The 17,583-nt window shown below is 43.5% G+C and overlaps 1 protein-coding gene and 1 long non-coding RNA gene across 4 annotated transcripts in view; one reads left to right on the forward strand and one right to left on the reverse strand.

Moving 5' to 3' along the window:
* The window catches only part of LOC147109445 (uncharacterized), a 144,386-nt gene extending 136,617 nt beyond the window's left edge, over positions 1-7,769 (reverse strand). For 2 of the 3 annotated variants that reach the window (XR_015080276.1, XR_015080277.1), the window contains exons 1-2: positions 7,680-7,769; positions 1,778-1,806 (exon numbers count right to left, since the gene is read on the reverse strand). This is a non-coding gene — a long non-coding RNA (uncharacterized LOC147109445). The remainder of the gene's footprint in view (positions 1-1,777; positions 1,807-7,679) is intronic. The other variant, XR_015080278.1, reaches the window with a different exon arrangement.
* A 529-nt stretch (positions 7,770-8,298) lies between these two features.
* Positions 8,299-17,583, forward strand: part of egln3 (egl-9 family hypoxia-inducible factor 3) — a 71,965-nt gene continuing 62,680 nt past the window's right edge. The window contains exon 1 of the mRNA XM_086003379.1: positions 8,299-9,351. Coding sequence (XP_085859505.1) covers positions 8,299-9,351 — 1,053 coding nt within the window. The remainder of the gene's footprint in view (positions 9,352-17,583) is intronic.

The following is a 17,583-nucleotide window of genomic DNA, read 5'->3' on the forward strand; positions in this document are numbered from 1 at the left end:
GTCGGGGCTGGCGGGGTCCGCGGGGAGGGTCGGCGGTTGTCGGGGCTGGCGGGGTCCGCGGGGGGGTCCGCGGTTGTCGGGGCTGGCGGGGTCCGCGGGGGGGTCGGCGGTTGTCGGGGCTGGCGGGGTCCGCGGGGGGGCCGGCGGTTGTCGGGGCTGGCGGGGGGTCGTGCGCACGACTTACCCTTTATCCGAACTTCCGCAACCGGAACCCTCTAAAAACCGAAGGTTTTTTCGTTCAGCGTAAGTCGTACGCACGACTTACGCTGAACGAAAAAACCTTCGGTTTTTAGAGGGTTTCGGTTTTCGGAAGTCCGGATAAAGGGTAGTCTACCTGTATTGTGAGAGTTGGAGTAAAGACCTATTTCTTGTAGCTCGCTGTGTTGCCTATTTCTTTACGCGGGAGACTGTAGTCTCCCACAAGACCGCCTATTTCCACCTCCATAACTTTGCCCGTCTCCGCCCCGCCTCAGCTCATCTGCTGCTGAAACCCTCATCCATGTCTTTGTTACCTCTAGACTTGACTATTCCAACACACTCCTGGCTGGCCTCCCACGTTCTACCCTACGTAAACTTGAGGTCATCCAAAACTCGGCTGCCCATGTCCTAACTCGCACCAAGTCCTGTTCACCCATTACCTCTGTGCTCACTGATCTACATTGACTCCCGGTTAAGCAACGCCTCGATTTCAAAATTATCATCTTTGTTTTCAAATCCCTCCATGGTCTCGCCCCCTTCCTATCTCTGTAATCTCCTTCAGCCCCAGAATCCCCACCCCGCCCCCCCCGAGATATCTGCGCTCCTCAAATTCTGCCCTCTTGAACATCCCTGATTATAATCGCTCAACCATCGGTGGTCGTGCCTTCAGCTGCCTAGGCCCTAAGCTCTGGAACTCCCTCCCTAAACCTCTCTGCCTCTCTTTCCTCCTCTAAGACGCTTCTTAAAACCTACCTCTTTGACCAAGCTTTTGGTCACCTACCCTAATTTCTTATATGACTCGGTGTCAATTTTTTGTCTTATAACACTCCTGTGAAGCGCCTTGGGACGTTTTATTATGTTAAAGGGGCTATATAAATACAAGTTGTTGTTGTTATGTGAGGTCCTTGAACTTCTTTCGGGATTGGATCCAGGTCCTCGGGGCAAGACTGCTGGCAGTGACTGCTTCGGCTATCTGCTCCCACTGCCTTCTGACAGTGTATCTAGAAGGCCTCCTGGCCCTCTGTGGGTAGAGGACCTATCTCCTCCTTTCTACTCCCTGCATTAAGGCCTCTAGTGTTGCATCCGAGAACCTTGGTGACTTTTCTCTGCCCCATTGAGCCATTACTCACTCACAGTTGCCTTCACATGCTGTTCCAGCTGCTGCCGAATGTAGAATGCACCTCACCTTTAAGAGGTGCAGACTGCCTTTAAAAGCGGAGGCTAGCTTTAAATAGAGCTATTCTTTGCACGAACTTCGGCCCCCTGCTGAGCGCTCAGTCACTCAGCCCGATTGACCCCGCGTCCGTTTTCATGCCTAATCGAGTTTTTAGCCCCTAGCCTCACGTATCACAAAGGATCACCTTCTCACAGTAGCCCAAAATGTTTGAAATTTAACATGATTACCTCTTTTTGAGTAGCTAATTAATACCTCAAATCAATATTGTTGCAACTAATTCCAGGCTGTTTACTTATTGTGGAGAAAAATGCTGAATCTACCATTAAAGAAACATGATAAGTTTAAAAAAGTAGTTCAGACAACAGAAGCAAAATCCATTCTTCTACACTGCTTTTGACTTACCGACGTCACTTAAACTCCTCTGGTGGCAGCTGAGAGAAGAGAGCAGGTCAAAATTTGAAATCAAGGACCATGAAAGAAGAACAGAGAAGGACTTATTAACAATCTATCAATAGTACTTTGGGTAGCCAACAGATACTGAAAGAAAATGTCTCTCTCTGGACCAATACTTCATACCATCCAGTACTTGATGGGGGACCAAGAAGAGGGAGACAGACTGGCAAAGATGTTGGGCAGCTTGGTACCATGGTCAGTGCCGGGGTGGGGTTGGTGGGGGGAAGACCGTGATTTGTGATTTGGGTGGTGTCTATAGTATAAGAAATTTTTTTAATGGAAACATTTGAAGAATTTGACATGAAGACATTTTTGGATAAATGTGATTTTTTTTTTAAATTTGAAGAAAAACACAATGGCCCAGAAATTCGGGTCTCCACGGGTGAGTACGCACGGGGTACTCACCCGTAGGCCGAATGGAAGTGCCAGTTTTCTGCATGCACTGCGCATGCGCGGGAAACCGGCACTTCCGATCCTCTGAACGAAGGGGTTCAGAGGTCGAACGCGCGCGCAGGAGGGGCTGCGCGTGCGCTTTGAACTTAGTTTTTTTTTTGCAGGTTTTCCCGGGATCGTAAACCTGCAGGATTTAGAAATGTAAAAAGCAGGCGTAAGGCCTGCTTTTTACAAGGTAAGTGGTCAATTAATTAAAATTAAAACATTTTTTCCACAGGTTTATTATTTTTAAATACTTTAAAGCAAGGTAAGTTTATTTTTAGCCCCATTAGAATATAAAATTATTTTTTTCAAAAATTAAATTATTGTTTAAAATAGTTATTTAATGTAATTTATAGTTTATTTTAAAAGTGTGATTTAAAAAAAAAAATATTTGAAGGTTTACTGCTATTTTGGGGCCGTAGTATTTATAAGTTTTGACAGGTCTTCCTGTCAATTTTATGAATGGGCTTTTCCCTCCTCCGATTGGCTGCCCATGGCTCACGTGATCCCAGGGGACGCATCGCACTAACTGCGCCCCTGGGACACGCAAGCACAGTGCGCCGGCAGCTGGGCCAGGCCCCGGAGCGGAATTCCATGGGGCCCTACAGCTCAACTGCCGGCGCGCAAGGTAAGTGCAGGTCGGGGGCTTACACCCACAGGAAGCCCCGACCCGAATTTCTGGGCCATTAATTGTTGAGGTTGAAAAATATCAAAAATTGAGGAAAATACTGTACTATTAACTTAGGCCTGTATTTTCCGATGCCTACGGGTGTATACACCCATAGGGACATCGGAAATGCTAGTTTCAGGCATGTGAAGCGCATGCGCTGAAAACCGGCATTTCCGATCTGTCAAGAATGCTCTTGACAGATCGGACGCCTGCCCTAGAGAAGGGCCTCTGCGGGGGGAGAGTTCCGCTTTCTGCAGAACCTCCGCCCGCTGAAAACCTTTAGAAATCTTACGCCTGGTAAAAGCAGGCGTAAGGCCTGCTTTTACCAGCATAAGACTTGAAAAAAAGTTTAAAAAATTTTTTTTCACTCATTTATATAATTTAAAAATACTTTTCAAAAAGGTAAGTTTATTTTTAGCCCTGTAAAAAACGTTAATTATTTTTTTCAAAACATAAAATTTTTGTTGAAAATATTTAATTTATTGTAATTTTAACTCATTTAAAAAACGTGATGGTTTTTCAAAAATGTATTTAATGTTTTACTGTGTTTTTGGGGTGATCTCCATTCATATATTTGACAGGTCTATCTGTCAAATATAGAGCCTCTAGTTTTGCTCTTCCCCACAACTTGTATTTATATAGCGCTTTTCATGACCTCAGGACACCCCAAAGCGCTTTACAGCTAATGAATTACTTTTGAGGTGCAGTCACTGTTGTGATATAGTTGAAGAACCTGCCAACACTTGTGTGACAGATAACATATCTTTCCTGTTTCATATCTTAACAATCTGTGTAATATATTTTATAGGAATTGATAGCATGCTAGTATCTGTCTATCTGTCAAAAGTATGAAGGGAGATTCCCTTCTCTTATTGGCTGGCCTGGCCCACATGATCCCAGGGATGCTTGCGAACTGCATGCGCCTCTGGGATACGTGGGCCCTGCGCATTTCGACTTTGGAGAGGCCCAGGAGCGGTTGTGTCCGGATCTCGGGAGCCCTCAGGTAAGTTCGTAGATTTTTTTCCGATAGGAGGAATCCGCATGCAGGAAGTCTCCTATCGGAAATTACGGGCATTAATGTTCAGTTAAAGAATAATATGCACAACAGTGTCAAACATTCACCCACTGCTGGCAAAATGTGGGAGCAGTGATGGTCACATGGGAATATCTCTAACAACATTAAAACATCTTAAAAGGTCACCCTCATGTGATATTATCAACATTATAGACAGGAATAATGGGTGAAAAAAACAGCATTTTCCTTACCATATTTGCTATACAACAAAGTTTACTATATAATTTAAAAAGATATTTATTTCGTTTTTTTGTGGTGTATGTTAAAAGCTTGCTTTCTTCTGGCATAAGTCATTCTGAGGTATGAATCTAACTTTTGAGATGCATACTGCTTCGGGCAAATAATAATGCTTTTTCTGAAAAAAATCTGGAATTTGCTGTCAGTGATACAGTGCTCCTCCATAGGGTGCATTGTTGCATTCTTCGCAGATGTAATCAAGATAGAATCAGTGATTTGACATGAACTTCAACTTTTTATGCACTATTCTCACTGTAAAAATCACTAAAAATGTTAAACCTGGTTGAATAAGGTGTTTTAACGTCATACTAAGTCATAATTACTGCGGAACAACCTCTCTGGGCCTGAAAAACTAAGATTACAAATGTGGAGTATCATTTCTCAGAATATCATTTGAATATTCAATGATTTTTAAAATAATTTAAAAAAATATTTTTTTAAGTTTGTTTATGAAAGTTCAGCTTCTACCCTAATCCCATGTGTCTCTCCCAATCTTTATTTCGCTTTCTGTAAAATGATTAAAAAGTGAATTATAATCCGTGCTTTTTACTTCCTGGTTTACTATGTAGAATTTTTCAATCTGATTGATGACGACTGTTGCTGGACACCACAAATCCACTATAGATGGCATCACATTCAAAGTCAGAATAAGGGAAATCGACACAATAGAGCCCGCTAAATCTCCGTGGGCAGCTTTTTTCGAGGTTTGCGGCAAGCACTGTCCCTTTGCCTCTGACTGCAAAATCCGGGCCAATATTATTGTTCATAAGATTTATGGCCTTTTTTAGTACTTGGTTTCTTTTCTTCTGTATTAGGTATTCAAAGATCAATATGGAAACAAAATGGATTAGAGAAAGCAATTTGGAATCAGGCAGCTTTTGTTGCAATGTAATTGCTATATATGTGCATTTTGTGATGCTTCTGGTTAGGACAAAAAGACTAAGGGCAGGTGGTAATAGTGAATGGCAGTTTTCTGGGAGTAAAATTCTGGTGGCCATTTGTTGGGGTAGGATTGTGGCAGTAAGATACATCAGCCTATTTTTCTCTTTTCAATGCTGCAAAACCACCTGTGATGAAAAACCAGCCTTTAATGTCTGTAGTTTATCACTAAAACTGATAAATATTTTTAGTGTCTCCGGGCTAGTGAGGGAAAAGAATCAGCCATTTATATTCATTATTATCCATTAACCCCTACTGAACAGATGTGTGTGTGTACTTGGTGCGGAAATAATCAGGTTTGAGTATAATGCCCCATAGTTAAGAACTTATATAGAATTACATAGAACATGCAGCACAGAAACAGGCCATTCGGTCCAACCAGTCTATGCCGGCATTTATGCTCTACTCAAGCATCCACCCATCCTTCCTCATCTAACTTTATCAGCATAACCCTCTATTCCTTTCTTTCTCATATGCTTATCTAGCCTTCAGCTTAAATGCATCTAAACTATTCACCTCAACCACTCTCTATGGTAGTAAGTTCCATATCCTCACCACTCTCTGGGTAAAGAAGCTTCTTCTGATTTCCCTATTTGATTTCTTGGTGACTATCTTATATTGATGGCCTCTAGTTTTGCTCTTCCCCACAACTTGTATTTATATAGCGCCCCAAAGCGCTTTACAGCTAATGAATTACTTTTGAGGTGTAGTCACTGTTGTAATATAGTTGAAGAACCTGCCAACACTTGTGTGACAGATAACATATCTTTCCTGTTTCATATCTTAACAATCTGTGTAATATATTTTATAGGAATTGATAGCATGCCAGTATTGTAGCTACTTTAAATGGGCTCTGCAATTGAACTCTGGGAGATTTTGTCTGTTATCGTTCTTTCTTTGTACTGGGAAGATGGAAAATCCACATACCCTGGCTAGTATGTAGATTGTTGCAGGCAGTATCTATCAGGACAAATGGTTAGACTGTTTCCTCAGTATCCGAGTTGTCTACTGCAAGAATCAGAGAGCAACTCTATGGGATGTTTATTTTTTCATTCTAAGGATGTGGGCGTCGCTGGCAAGGCTGGCATTTATTACCCATTTCTATCTCAACAGGGGGCCTGTTTACCAGACTTGCAGCAAAGAACTGTGAATCTGGTATCCGAGAGGCTGTTCTATTGCCTCTGAAAACCTATCTTCTTTGACAGATCTTTCACTGCCAGGAGTGTTTCGGAGTGGGTTAACCTTGATTATGAACAAAATGTGTCTATCTTCTTTTGTACAAGGCTGGATCAAAGAGAAGACATAGACATAACTGCGACTGAAGTAACTGCTGGCTTGTTTTCTTCTCGCTGTACCACTAATACGGACTAGCGGCTAACAAGTCACTCCATGAAGTTCATATCTCGTGTAAAGGTTTTAATCATGGACATATGGTCCAAAGTTACTAAAGGGAATTGCTAAGTCTTTTTGACTTCTATTGTGTAATGCACTGGTGAGAAATCAAGTATTCTATTACTGCACTTATTCTGCTGATTGATCGTTTTATTTTTGATATTTATATTTCTTAATAAAATGAATTAGTTTTCAGCCTGAGTTATATGGTTTGTTAGCATCTTATTTTCCACTGATTTTGGAGAGGTAAGGAATTAATGGGACAACCCATACTGTTTCCAACATACAGAGCAACAGTAAAAAGGTTAATTGTTCACTCTGGCACACTATGTCCTAGATAATGTATGTACAGTAAACTCTTGTTTAAATGGCACTTAATCATCCAGAATACTTTAATGACCGGCAAAATAGATAACCGGTAATCTTGCTGAATCCATCCAGCATTCGTTTTGCCGAGTCCGAGTCTCCCGCGGTGGCCGAGTTAGTCAGTGGTTTTTATTTTTGTTTGTTAAAAATTGCCTTGGTAGGTATACCTCTCTGTTATCCAAAATTTTTGATCAACTGGCACCATCCTGGTCCCATAGGTGCCGGATACGAAAGAGTTTACTGTATAAGGTTACACTTCAATTCATAAGGAGGGCTTGCATCTGGAAATGGACTTCTGCATTAGGCTTGTGTAGAAAATATCAGAAGAAAACTTGAATTATAACAACTTACTGTGCACAATTACATATAAACCACAATGTTAATGTGACGTGCTGATGTGTACCCCAACAAGGATAAAAAGCAAAATTTGAAACAGTTTACGTAAATGAGAAATTTCATGGCATGATCAAGCAATGAGCTAATCTTACAGTTTCCACTTCTTCTTCCTTTTATTAGATGTCAGGGCTCTTTTGTAACATTTTACATTGTATATTTAATTAAATTACACCCTCCCCTAAGCCCAAGTTATTTGGTATCTACAGACGTAGTAGTGAATCAGTCAGTTTACACTTTGTTTTAAATGGTTAGATTTTATATTTGATGCACATTAAACCTTGATAAGATAAATTAAACATCTACTGAATTTTAACATTACTGATTTTGGCAATAATACTTACTTTTTGAGAAACTTTACACTTTCATGGAGTAATATCCAGACATAGCACTCACAAGACATCAAACTGTGTAGGCTACTCATTCTACTTAGATCAGTTTTGAGATTGCCCGTCTTCCTACGTGGAAATGCATGTCACGATTCATTTCCCAAAATACATTAGTCACATGGCCAAGAGTATAAATATGAACAGCTCGGTATACATCCAGAGTTGTGATGTACTTTTTGATGCATGTATATCAAACATTCGTTTGCCAATAAGTTTTATAACTTCATGGACACGCGAGGAGTGTAGAAAGCGGCAGCATGAAAGCGGACGCGTGCAGGAGCGGTTGGGAAATGCGAGCGGTTAGCGGCACCTCGACTGCTCCAAGCAAGGGGACGTTGCGAGCACGCGCACCAGGTTCGAGGAAGAGGAGCTGGCGCGGCGAGATCGGGATGGTTTGAAGACCAGACGCCAAAATCGCATCTGACTTTGGCGAGTCGGACTACTTGCTCCATTAGCTAGACGAGGAAAATAGAAAAACTGGGCAATGCGATCGGGCAGGCGGTAGAAAACGAGGTTCTTTTTTTAAACCAGAGACTTGTTACCATGTTCCAGAAGTGAACAAAAAAAAAGGGACATGGAAAACGAACTGGACACTGGTAGTAGCACCGGGGGGGCTCACGACGTGGGCACCAAGCGCAGGCTGGAAAAGGTCGTCGCGGAACCCGACAGCGGCACGACTGCGCTCCAGCCGCTGGCGAAAGGCGGTTCGCCTCGGCTGCTCGTGGAGCCCGGCCGCGCGAATCGGCTCGAGCGGCCGCCGGCGGAACGTGACGGCGCGAGCGGGCTCGCCCTGGGACGCGCGGGAGCCGCTGACAGCTCGCACCGCCTGCAGCTGTTCGGGGAACACGAGCAGAGCGGGAGCGCGAGCGCGCCCCGGACAGACTGGGACTGCGCGAAGCCGCCGCGCAAACGCCCGTGTTCCCAGCAAGTAAATAAACACGCCGACATGTCGTTCCACACGTACAACACGAAGTCTCCACATGCCAGCGCGGTTCACAGTCCTCCATTCGTGCACACCCAAATAGCAACACTGCCCGGAGATTCTTTAGACCCAATGAATACACTGTTCACAAAAACTTCAGATAGTTTAGAAAGTGATAATAAAGGGAGAAGAAAAGATGCAGATACTGAGGATGAGCTGCCAAAGTGTTCTAAGGGAACTTCTAATAACCGAGAGGTTCAGTGTCAAGTAAAATGCGAATCGTGGGTCGTATCAGATACCCTGAATAAACATCTTTGTACTAAAACTACAAGCAGTAAGAGAATGAACTTATCAAGGCTGGTGTTGGATCATATAGCACCTTGCATGAATCAATATGGCTTATGTTTTGTGGACGACTTCTTGGGGCACAAAATTGGGGACAAAATTTTGCAAGAAGTTGTAGCTCTCCATCAGAGTGGTAATTTTGAGGATGGAACGCTGGCGGGTCAGAGTACCAGTTCAGATAAAGAAGTAACTGCTCCAAGTGGTACTTCCAATAAAACCATTCGTGAAGACAAAATAATGTGGGTGCAGGGTACTGAGCCTGGCTGTGCATCTATAGGACTTCTTCTGCAAAGAATGGATAAACTTATATTGCATGCCGACGGGAAACTTGGACACTACAAAATCAGAGGAAGACACAAGGTCAGTAACTAAAATTATGTAATACAATTAAAATGTTATTAAGGTTATGTTTCTACAGCTATATCTATATCTAAAGTGAAAGTGTACTTTGCTATTTTGGTTGCATCATTAAAGTGTTCTGTAAGAACTTTTTTGGTATACTTCTGCCTGTTAAATCTAATATAAATTATTCATTAATTTATATTAGTTTTAATAGATAGCATGTGACGTTTATTAAACTAGAATGTAGTATGTTGAATTATAAAGTTAAGATACAATGAGACTCAAATCACACACAAACAGCAAATGTGCCAATTCTTCAACATGCAGGCAGCCCATCAGGTGTTGCCAGGCATCACTTTGGTTTTAGCCTCTATAACCCTTTAATGCTCAATGTGGGGAGGTAACTTTTTTTTCTTATAGCACTCCTGTGAATTGCCTTGGGATGTTTTACTATGTTAAAGATGCTATATAAATACAAGTTATTGTTGTTGTAATGAGAGTGGCAGCCACAAAGGCCTGCACAGCATGGGTTAGTCAGGGGTATGAACTTGCGAGCCCATTTCGGCTCTGCACTCTGACCTGCTGCGCCGGGAATGAAACATTGCTATGGGCGGGAAGTCTCAATAATATTGCAAAATTAGAAATCCCAATATTGCAAAACTACTACATCAATTCCCACTCACAGCAGCATTTCATCCCTGGAACAACAAGAGGCAAGAGCAGAAGCCATGCTGCGAGTGGAGGGAAGGAGTAGGAGAGTACCAGCATAAACCAAGTGAGAATTAAAAGTTCTAGTGAGGACTGAAGGGGATGGGGTGCGAGGTGCGAGGTGTCAGCAGGAAATGAGAGGAGGGGAATGTAAACTGCCAGTATGAACTTAGAGGAAAGAGGAGGGGAAAAGAGCCAGTATGAACTGGGAGGGGGAGGAGAGTGCTGGTGTAAACTGAAGGAGAAGAGTGCAAACATGAACTGGAAGGGAGATGAGGTTACAACAACAACTTGCATTTATATAGTACCTTTAATGTAGTAAAACATCCCAAGGTGCTTCACAGGAGTGTTATCATACAAAATTTGACACCAAGCCACATGAGATATTAGGGCAAACGGCCAAAAGCTTGGTCAAAGAGGTAGGTTTTAAGGAGCGTCGTAAAGGAGTAGAGAAAGGCGAGAGAGAAGGAGAGGTTAAGGGAGGAAATTCCGGAGTTTAGGGCCTAGGCAGCTGAAGGCAAGCTGCCAATGGTGAAGTGAAGGAAATAGGGGATGCACAAAAGGCCAGAATAGGAGGAACGCAGAGTTCTTGGAGGGTTGTAGGGATGGAGGAGGTTACAAATATCGGGAGTGGTAAGGCCAAGGAGAGACTTGAACAGAAGGATGAGAAATTTAAATTTGAGGCATTGCTGGACCGGGAGCCAAAGTAAATCAGCGAGCAGAGAGGTGATGGGTAAAAGGGCCTTGGTGCGAGTTAGGATACGGGCAGCAGAGTTTTGAATGAGCTGAAGTTTACGGAGGGTGGAAGATGAGAGGCTGGCCAGGAGAGCATTGGATTAGTCAAGTCGGGAGGTAACGAAAACATGGATGAGGGTTTCAGAAGCAGATGAGCTGAGGCAGGGCAGAGACGGGCGGTCTTACGAGGTGGAAGTAGGCAGTCTTGGTGATGGTGAGGATATGGGGTTGGAAGCTCAGCTCAGGGTCAAATAGGACGGCAAGGTTGCGAACAGTCTGGTTCAGCCTCAGACAGTGGCCAGGGAATGCAGCGTGACAAATCAGATGCAGTGGAGGTGTCGAGAGAGGTGGTGGTGAGGTGGAGCTGGGTCAGTGTACGTGTGGAATTTGACATGTTTTCGGATGATGTCGCTGAGGGGCAACATGTAGATGAAAAATAGGAGGGGGCCAAGGATAGATCCTTGGGGGACTCCAGATATAAGTGCCAGAGCTTAGAACGAGAAAGTACTTCTGTGAATTGAAGGAGATGATAAGAGGAAAGGAGTGGCTTTGTGAATTGGGGAAGATGAATAGAGAGTGTGAGGTGTGTGAAGAGGGATGGGAGTGCTCCTGTGAAGAGGGGTGGAAGAGTGTAACGTTTGAGGTCTGATTGAAACATAGGAACAGAAGTAGGCCATTCAGCCCCTCGAGCCATTCAATTAGATCATGGCTGATCTGTACCTTAACTCCATTTACCCACCGTAGCTCCATATCCCTTGATACCCTTACCTAACCTGGTCTCTTTACGATGAATAAACTCAAATGTCACTGATTTTCCCTATAATAAATCTATTATTTTTATTTTACAAAGGTGTTTAAAATGAAACAGAATGCAAAATTGATAATGTAGTGGGGAGGAGGATGCCATTTGGAAGAAGTACAATTCTAAATTTGCTGCCAACATCCCTGCTGCACAGTCATTCTTACCTTAATCCTTTTCTCATGTGATGTTAGCAGTCAATTCCAAGACCTTCTCTGCTACACTCTTAATCCTCTTCAACACATCATTGGTCCTCTCATCTGAAGCCTTCTTAAGAATCTTCCCATCGCTGCTCCCACAGACCCCTGCCTACCCATCCCACTTCATGGACTTAACTCACTTCTCCACACTTCTACACTCAGCCACTTACTCTGCTTATTTTGGAAGGATTCGTTCATGGGACTCCAATCTTGTCTGCCACAAAGCTCATCAGCTCATCATGTACGTGCTCTTTTTCTATTCAAACCATAGCTATATATCCAGCCTCAAATTGGTGTTAATTATTTGTACCAGAAAATAAACTAGTGTTCAAAGTCTGTTGTCAGTTTCCAATCTTCCCTTTCTTCTGCTACTCATTTTAACTCATTGCAACTCAACTTAATTGGCAAAATTTAACAGCTGCCCACTCTAGCTGGTTCCCTTCTCCACATGTCCGACTCATCCATGTGCCTTGACTCACCTATAGCATAACATAGAAACATAGAAGATAGGAGCAGGAGTAGGCCATTTGGCCCCTCGAGCCTGCTCCGCCATTCAATGAGATCATGGCTGATCGTCCAAATTCAGTACCCTGTTCCTGCCTTCTCTCCATATCCCTTGATCCCTTTAGCCTTAAGAAATATATCCAACTCCTTCTTGAATATATTTAATGAATTGGCCTACACTGCCTTCTGTGGTAGAGAATTCCACAGGTTCACCACTCTCTGGGTGAAGAAATTCCTCCTCATCTCTTTCCTAAATGGCTTACTCTTTATCCTTAGACTGTGACCCCTGGTTCTGGACTCCCCGACCATCGGGAACATCCTTCCAGCATCTAGTCTGTCTAGTCCTGTTAGAATTTTATAAGTTTCGATGAGATCCCCTCTCATTCTTTTAAACTCCAGCGAGTACAAGCCTAATCGACCCAATCTCTCCTCATATGCCATTCCTGCCATCCCAGGTATCAGCCTGGTGAATCTTCGCTGCACTCCTTCCATGGCAAGTACATCCTTCCTCAGATAAGCCGACCAAAACTGCACACAATACTCCAGATGTGGTCTCACCAAGGCCCTGTATAACTGCAGCAAGACATCCTTGTTCCTGTACTCAAACCCTCTCGCTACGAAGGCCAACATACCATTTGCCTTCTTAACCGCCTGCTGCACTTGCATGCTTACTTTCAGCGACTGGTGCACAAGGACGCCCAGGTCTCGTTGCACTTCCCCTTCTCCCAATCTATTGCCATTCAGATAATAATCTGCCTTCTTGTTTTTGACACCAAAGTGGATAACCTCACATTTATCCACGTTATATTGCATCTGCCATGCTTCTGCCCAATCACCCAACCTGTCCAGATCATACTGGAGTTTATCGGTATCCTCCTCACAGCACACACACCCACCCAGCTTTGTGTCATCTGCAAACTTGGAGATATTACATCTAGTTCCCTCATCCAGATCATTAATATATATTGTGAATAGCTAGGGACCAAGGACCGATCCCTGCGGTACCCCACTAGTCACTGCCTGCCACTCGGAAAAAGAGCCGTTTATTCCAACTCTTTGCTTTCTGTCTGCCAACCAGTTCTCTATCCAAGTCAATACCTTGCCCCCAATCCCATGTGCCTTAATTTTACATGCTAATCTCTTATGCGGGGCCTTATCGAAAGCCTTTTGAAAATCCAAATACACCACATCCACTGGTTCTCCCTTATCTATTTTACCAGTTACATCCTCAAAAAATTCCAGTAGATTAGTCAAGCACGATTTACCTTTTGTAAATCCATGTTGACTTTGGCCGATCCGGTCACTTTTTTCCAAGTGCTCTGCTATTACATCCTTTATAATGGACTCTAGCATTTTCTCCACTACCGAAGTCAGGCTTACCGGTCTGTAATTCCCCGTTTTCTCTCTACCACCCTTTTTGAACAGTGGGGTAACATTAGCTACCCGCCAATCCATGGGTACTGTTCCAGAGTCTATCGAATTTTGGAAGATGACCCACAATGCATCTGCTATTTCTAGGGCCACTTCCTTAAGTACCCTAGGATGTAAATTATCAGGCCCTGGGGATTTGTCGGCCCTCAATCCCATCAATTTCCCTAACACCATTTCCCTACAAATACTGATTTCTATCAGTTCCTCCCTGTCATTAGACCCTATGTTCCCCGACATCTTTGGGAGGTTATTTGTGTCCTCCTTTGTGAAGACAGAACTAAACTATGTATTTAATTGGTCTGCCATTTCTTTGTTCCCCATTATAAATTCCCCTGATTCTGACTGCAAGGGACCTACGCTTGACTTCACCAATCTTTTTCTCTTCACATACATATAAAAGCTTTTACAGTCAGTTTTTATGTTGCTTGCAAGCTTACTCTCATATTCTATTTTCCCCCTCTTAATTAATCCTTTTGTCCTCCTTTGTTGAATCATAAACTGCTCCCAATCCTCAGGTTTACTGCTTTTTCTGGTCAATTTATATGTCCTCTCCTTGGATCTTATGCTATCCCTAACTTCCCTTGTTAGCCATGGTTGAGTCACCTTTTTTGTTTTATTTTTATGCCAAATTGGGATGAACAAATTCTGTAGTTCATCCATGCGATCTTTGAATGTTTGCCATTGCCCATCCACCGTCAACCCTTTGAGTGTCATTCCCCAATCAATCCTACCCAACTCGCACCTCATACCATCGTAGTCCCCTTTATTTAAATTCAGGACCCTAGTCTCTGAGCCAACTATTTCACTCTCCATCTTAATGAAGAATTCTATCATATTATGATCGCTCTGACCCAAGGGGCCTCGCACAACAAGATTGCTAATTAATCCTTTCTCGTTACATAATACCCAGTCTAAGATGGCCTGACCTCTAGTTGGTTCCTCGACATATTGGTCCAGGAAACCATCCCGTATACACTCCAGGAATTCCTCCTCCACAGTATTGTTACTAATTTGGTTAGCCCAATCTATATGTAGATTAAAGTCACCCATGATAACTGCTGTGCCCTTATTGCACGCTTCTCTAATTTCCCATTTAATGCCATCCCTGACCTCCGCATTACATGCTGAATAATAAAGACCCAAAGTGCTTTACAGAGGTGTAAGGACAGAGGCAGGGCCAGGATGTGGCTTAAGGGGAAACCTTTTAAAAAAAATTGCATTAAGGCAAATTATTTCAATTGTTATGTGCCCACACATTTAACTGGTATGCAGAGCACATTTATTTCAATGCAGCCCCTTTCTCTGTCTCCTGCATGTTTTCAGTTTTTTGCTTAGATGCTACAGATTTAATCTTTGTCATATTTTGTGCACGTTTTTTAGTATTCATTTCTATATATTTGGAGACATTATCTTGGTTCTTAGTTATAGTGTAAAGTATTTATAAGACATTTTAATATTTTAAATCTGGACGAGCTGCTCTTCATGCTGGTGGTATTGAACCTCTTTTCAAAACACTAGTGGTTTTGCAGGGACTAAAATAGTTTGAATTGTTTGGGTTTTGATATTTTCCAGGATGAAAAAAATATCTGCCAAAAATGGGTAAAACCCCAGAAAACTGGACACATGGTACTTTGTTTGCTTTAAAATAAAAACAAAAGGATTGTCTGCTCAAAAAAACAGATGTTTGACCAAAAAGAGGACAGGGGGGCAAGCTTTTTTTAATTCATTCATGGATGTGGGTGTCGTTAGCAAGACCAGCATTTATTGCCCATCCCTAATTGCGCTTGAAAAGGTGGCATTGAGCCACCTTCTTGAACCGCTGCAGTCCATGTGGTGAAGGTACTCCCACAGTGCTGTTAGGAAGGGAGTTCCAGGATTTTGACCCAGTGGCGATGAAGGAATGGCGATATATATTTCTAAGTCAGGATGGTGTGTAACTTGGAGAAGAACTTGGAGGCGGTTGTGTTCCCATGCACCTGCTGCCCTTGTCCTTCTAAGTGGTAGAGCTCACGGGTTTGGGAGGTGCTATCGAAGAAGCCTTGGCGAGTTGCTGCAGTGCATCTTGTTGATGGTACACACTGCAGCCACGGTGCGCCGTTGGTGGAGGGAGTGAATGTTTAAGGTGGTGGATGGGGTGCCAATCAAGCGGGCTGCTTTGTCCTGGATGGCGTCGAGCTTCTTGAGTGTTGTTGGAGCTGCACCCATCCAGGCAAGTGGAGAGTATTCCATCACATTCCTGACTTGTGCCTTGTAGATGGTGGAAAGGCTATGGGGAGTCAGTGAGGAGGTGAATCACTCACTGCAAAATACCCATCCTTTAACCTGCTCTTGTAGTCACAGTAACATTTCCAAATTTGCTGATGATACAAAGCTAGGTGGCAGTATCAGTTGTGAAGAAGATGTGAAGAGGCTTCAGAGGGATCTCAACAGGCTCAGTGAGTGGGCGAGAACATGGCAGATGGAATATAAGGTGGATAAATGTGAAGTTATCCACTTTGGTAGAAAAAACAGAAAGGCAGAGTATTTCCTAAATGGTGAAAGATTGGGGAATGCAGATGCTCAAAGGGTCCTGGGTGTCTTTGTACATGAGTCACTGAAAGTGAATGTGCAGGTGCAGCAAGCTATTAGGAAGGCAAATGGTATGCTGGCCTTCATTACAAGAGGATTTGAGTACAGGAGTAAAGAAGTCTTACTCCAATTATGTAGGACCTTGGTGAGACCACACTTGGAGTACAGTGTACAATTTTGGTCTCCTTACCTAAGGAAGGATATACTTGCCATAGAGGGAGTGCAACGAAGGTTCACGAGATTGATTCCTGGGATGGCGGGACTGCCGTATGAGAAGAGATTGAGTAAACTAGGCCTGTATTCTCTTGAATTCAGAAGAATGAGAAGGGATCTCATTGAAGCATACAAAATTATTACAGGGCTTGACAGGGTGGATGCTGGGAGAATGTTTCCCTTGGCTGGGGAGTCTAGAACCAGGGGCCACTGCCTCAGAATAAAGGGTAGGCCATTCAGGAATGAGATGAGAAGAAATTTCTTCACACAGAGGGTGGTGAATCTTTGGAATTCTTTACCCCAGAGGGCTGTGGAGGCTCATTCATTGGGTATATTCAAAACAGAAGTTGATAGATTTCTGACTAGTAAGGGCATCAAGGGATATGGCGATAGGGCCGGTGAATGGAGCTGAGGCAGAAGATCAGCCATGATCTCATTGAGTGGCGGAGCAGGCTTGAAGGGCCGAATGGCCTACTCCTGCTCCTATTTCTTATGGTCCGGTTTATATTTCTGGTCAATGGTAACCCCCCCCAGGATGTTGATGGTGAAGGATTCGGCGATGGTAATACCGTTGATTGTCAAGGGGAGATGATTAGACTCTCTCTTGTTGGTGACAGTCATTGCCTGGCCCTTGTGTGGCGTGAATGTTACTTGTCACTTATCAGCCCAAGCCTGAATGTTGCTGCATGCGGGCACGGACTGCTTCATTATCTGAGGAGTTGCAAATGTAAGTGAACACTGTGCATATCATTAGTGAACATTCTCATTTCTGACGTTATGATGGAGGGAAGGTCATTGATGAAGCAGCTGAAGATGGTTGGGCCTAGGACACTGCCCTGAGGAACTCCTGCAGCGATGTCCTGGGCTGAGATGATTGGCCTCCAACAACCACAACCATCTTGCTTTGTGCTAGGTATAACTCCAGCTACTGGAGAGTTTGCCCCCTGATCAATGTTCCCCCTAATTTTTGGGGGGGATGTGCTGCCCCTGTAAGGGGCTGCGCAGCCCATTCGCAGTTTTGTGCACGTGCGAAATTTAACATTGGAAAGCCTGTCCCAGGCTGCACGACACTTACTCACCATCAAATCGATG

Source organism: Somniosus microcephalus, chromosome 12 (genome assembly GCF_052327205.1).
Source record: "Somniosus microcephalus isolate GS21.2 chromosome 12, FLI_Smic_1.0, whole genome shotgun sequence".
NCBI classification, from domain to species: Eukaryota; Metazoa; Chordata; class Chondrichthyes; order Squaliformes; family Somniosidae; genus Somniosus; species Somniosus microcephalus.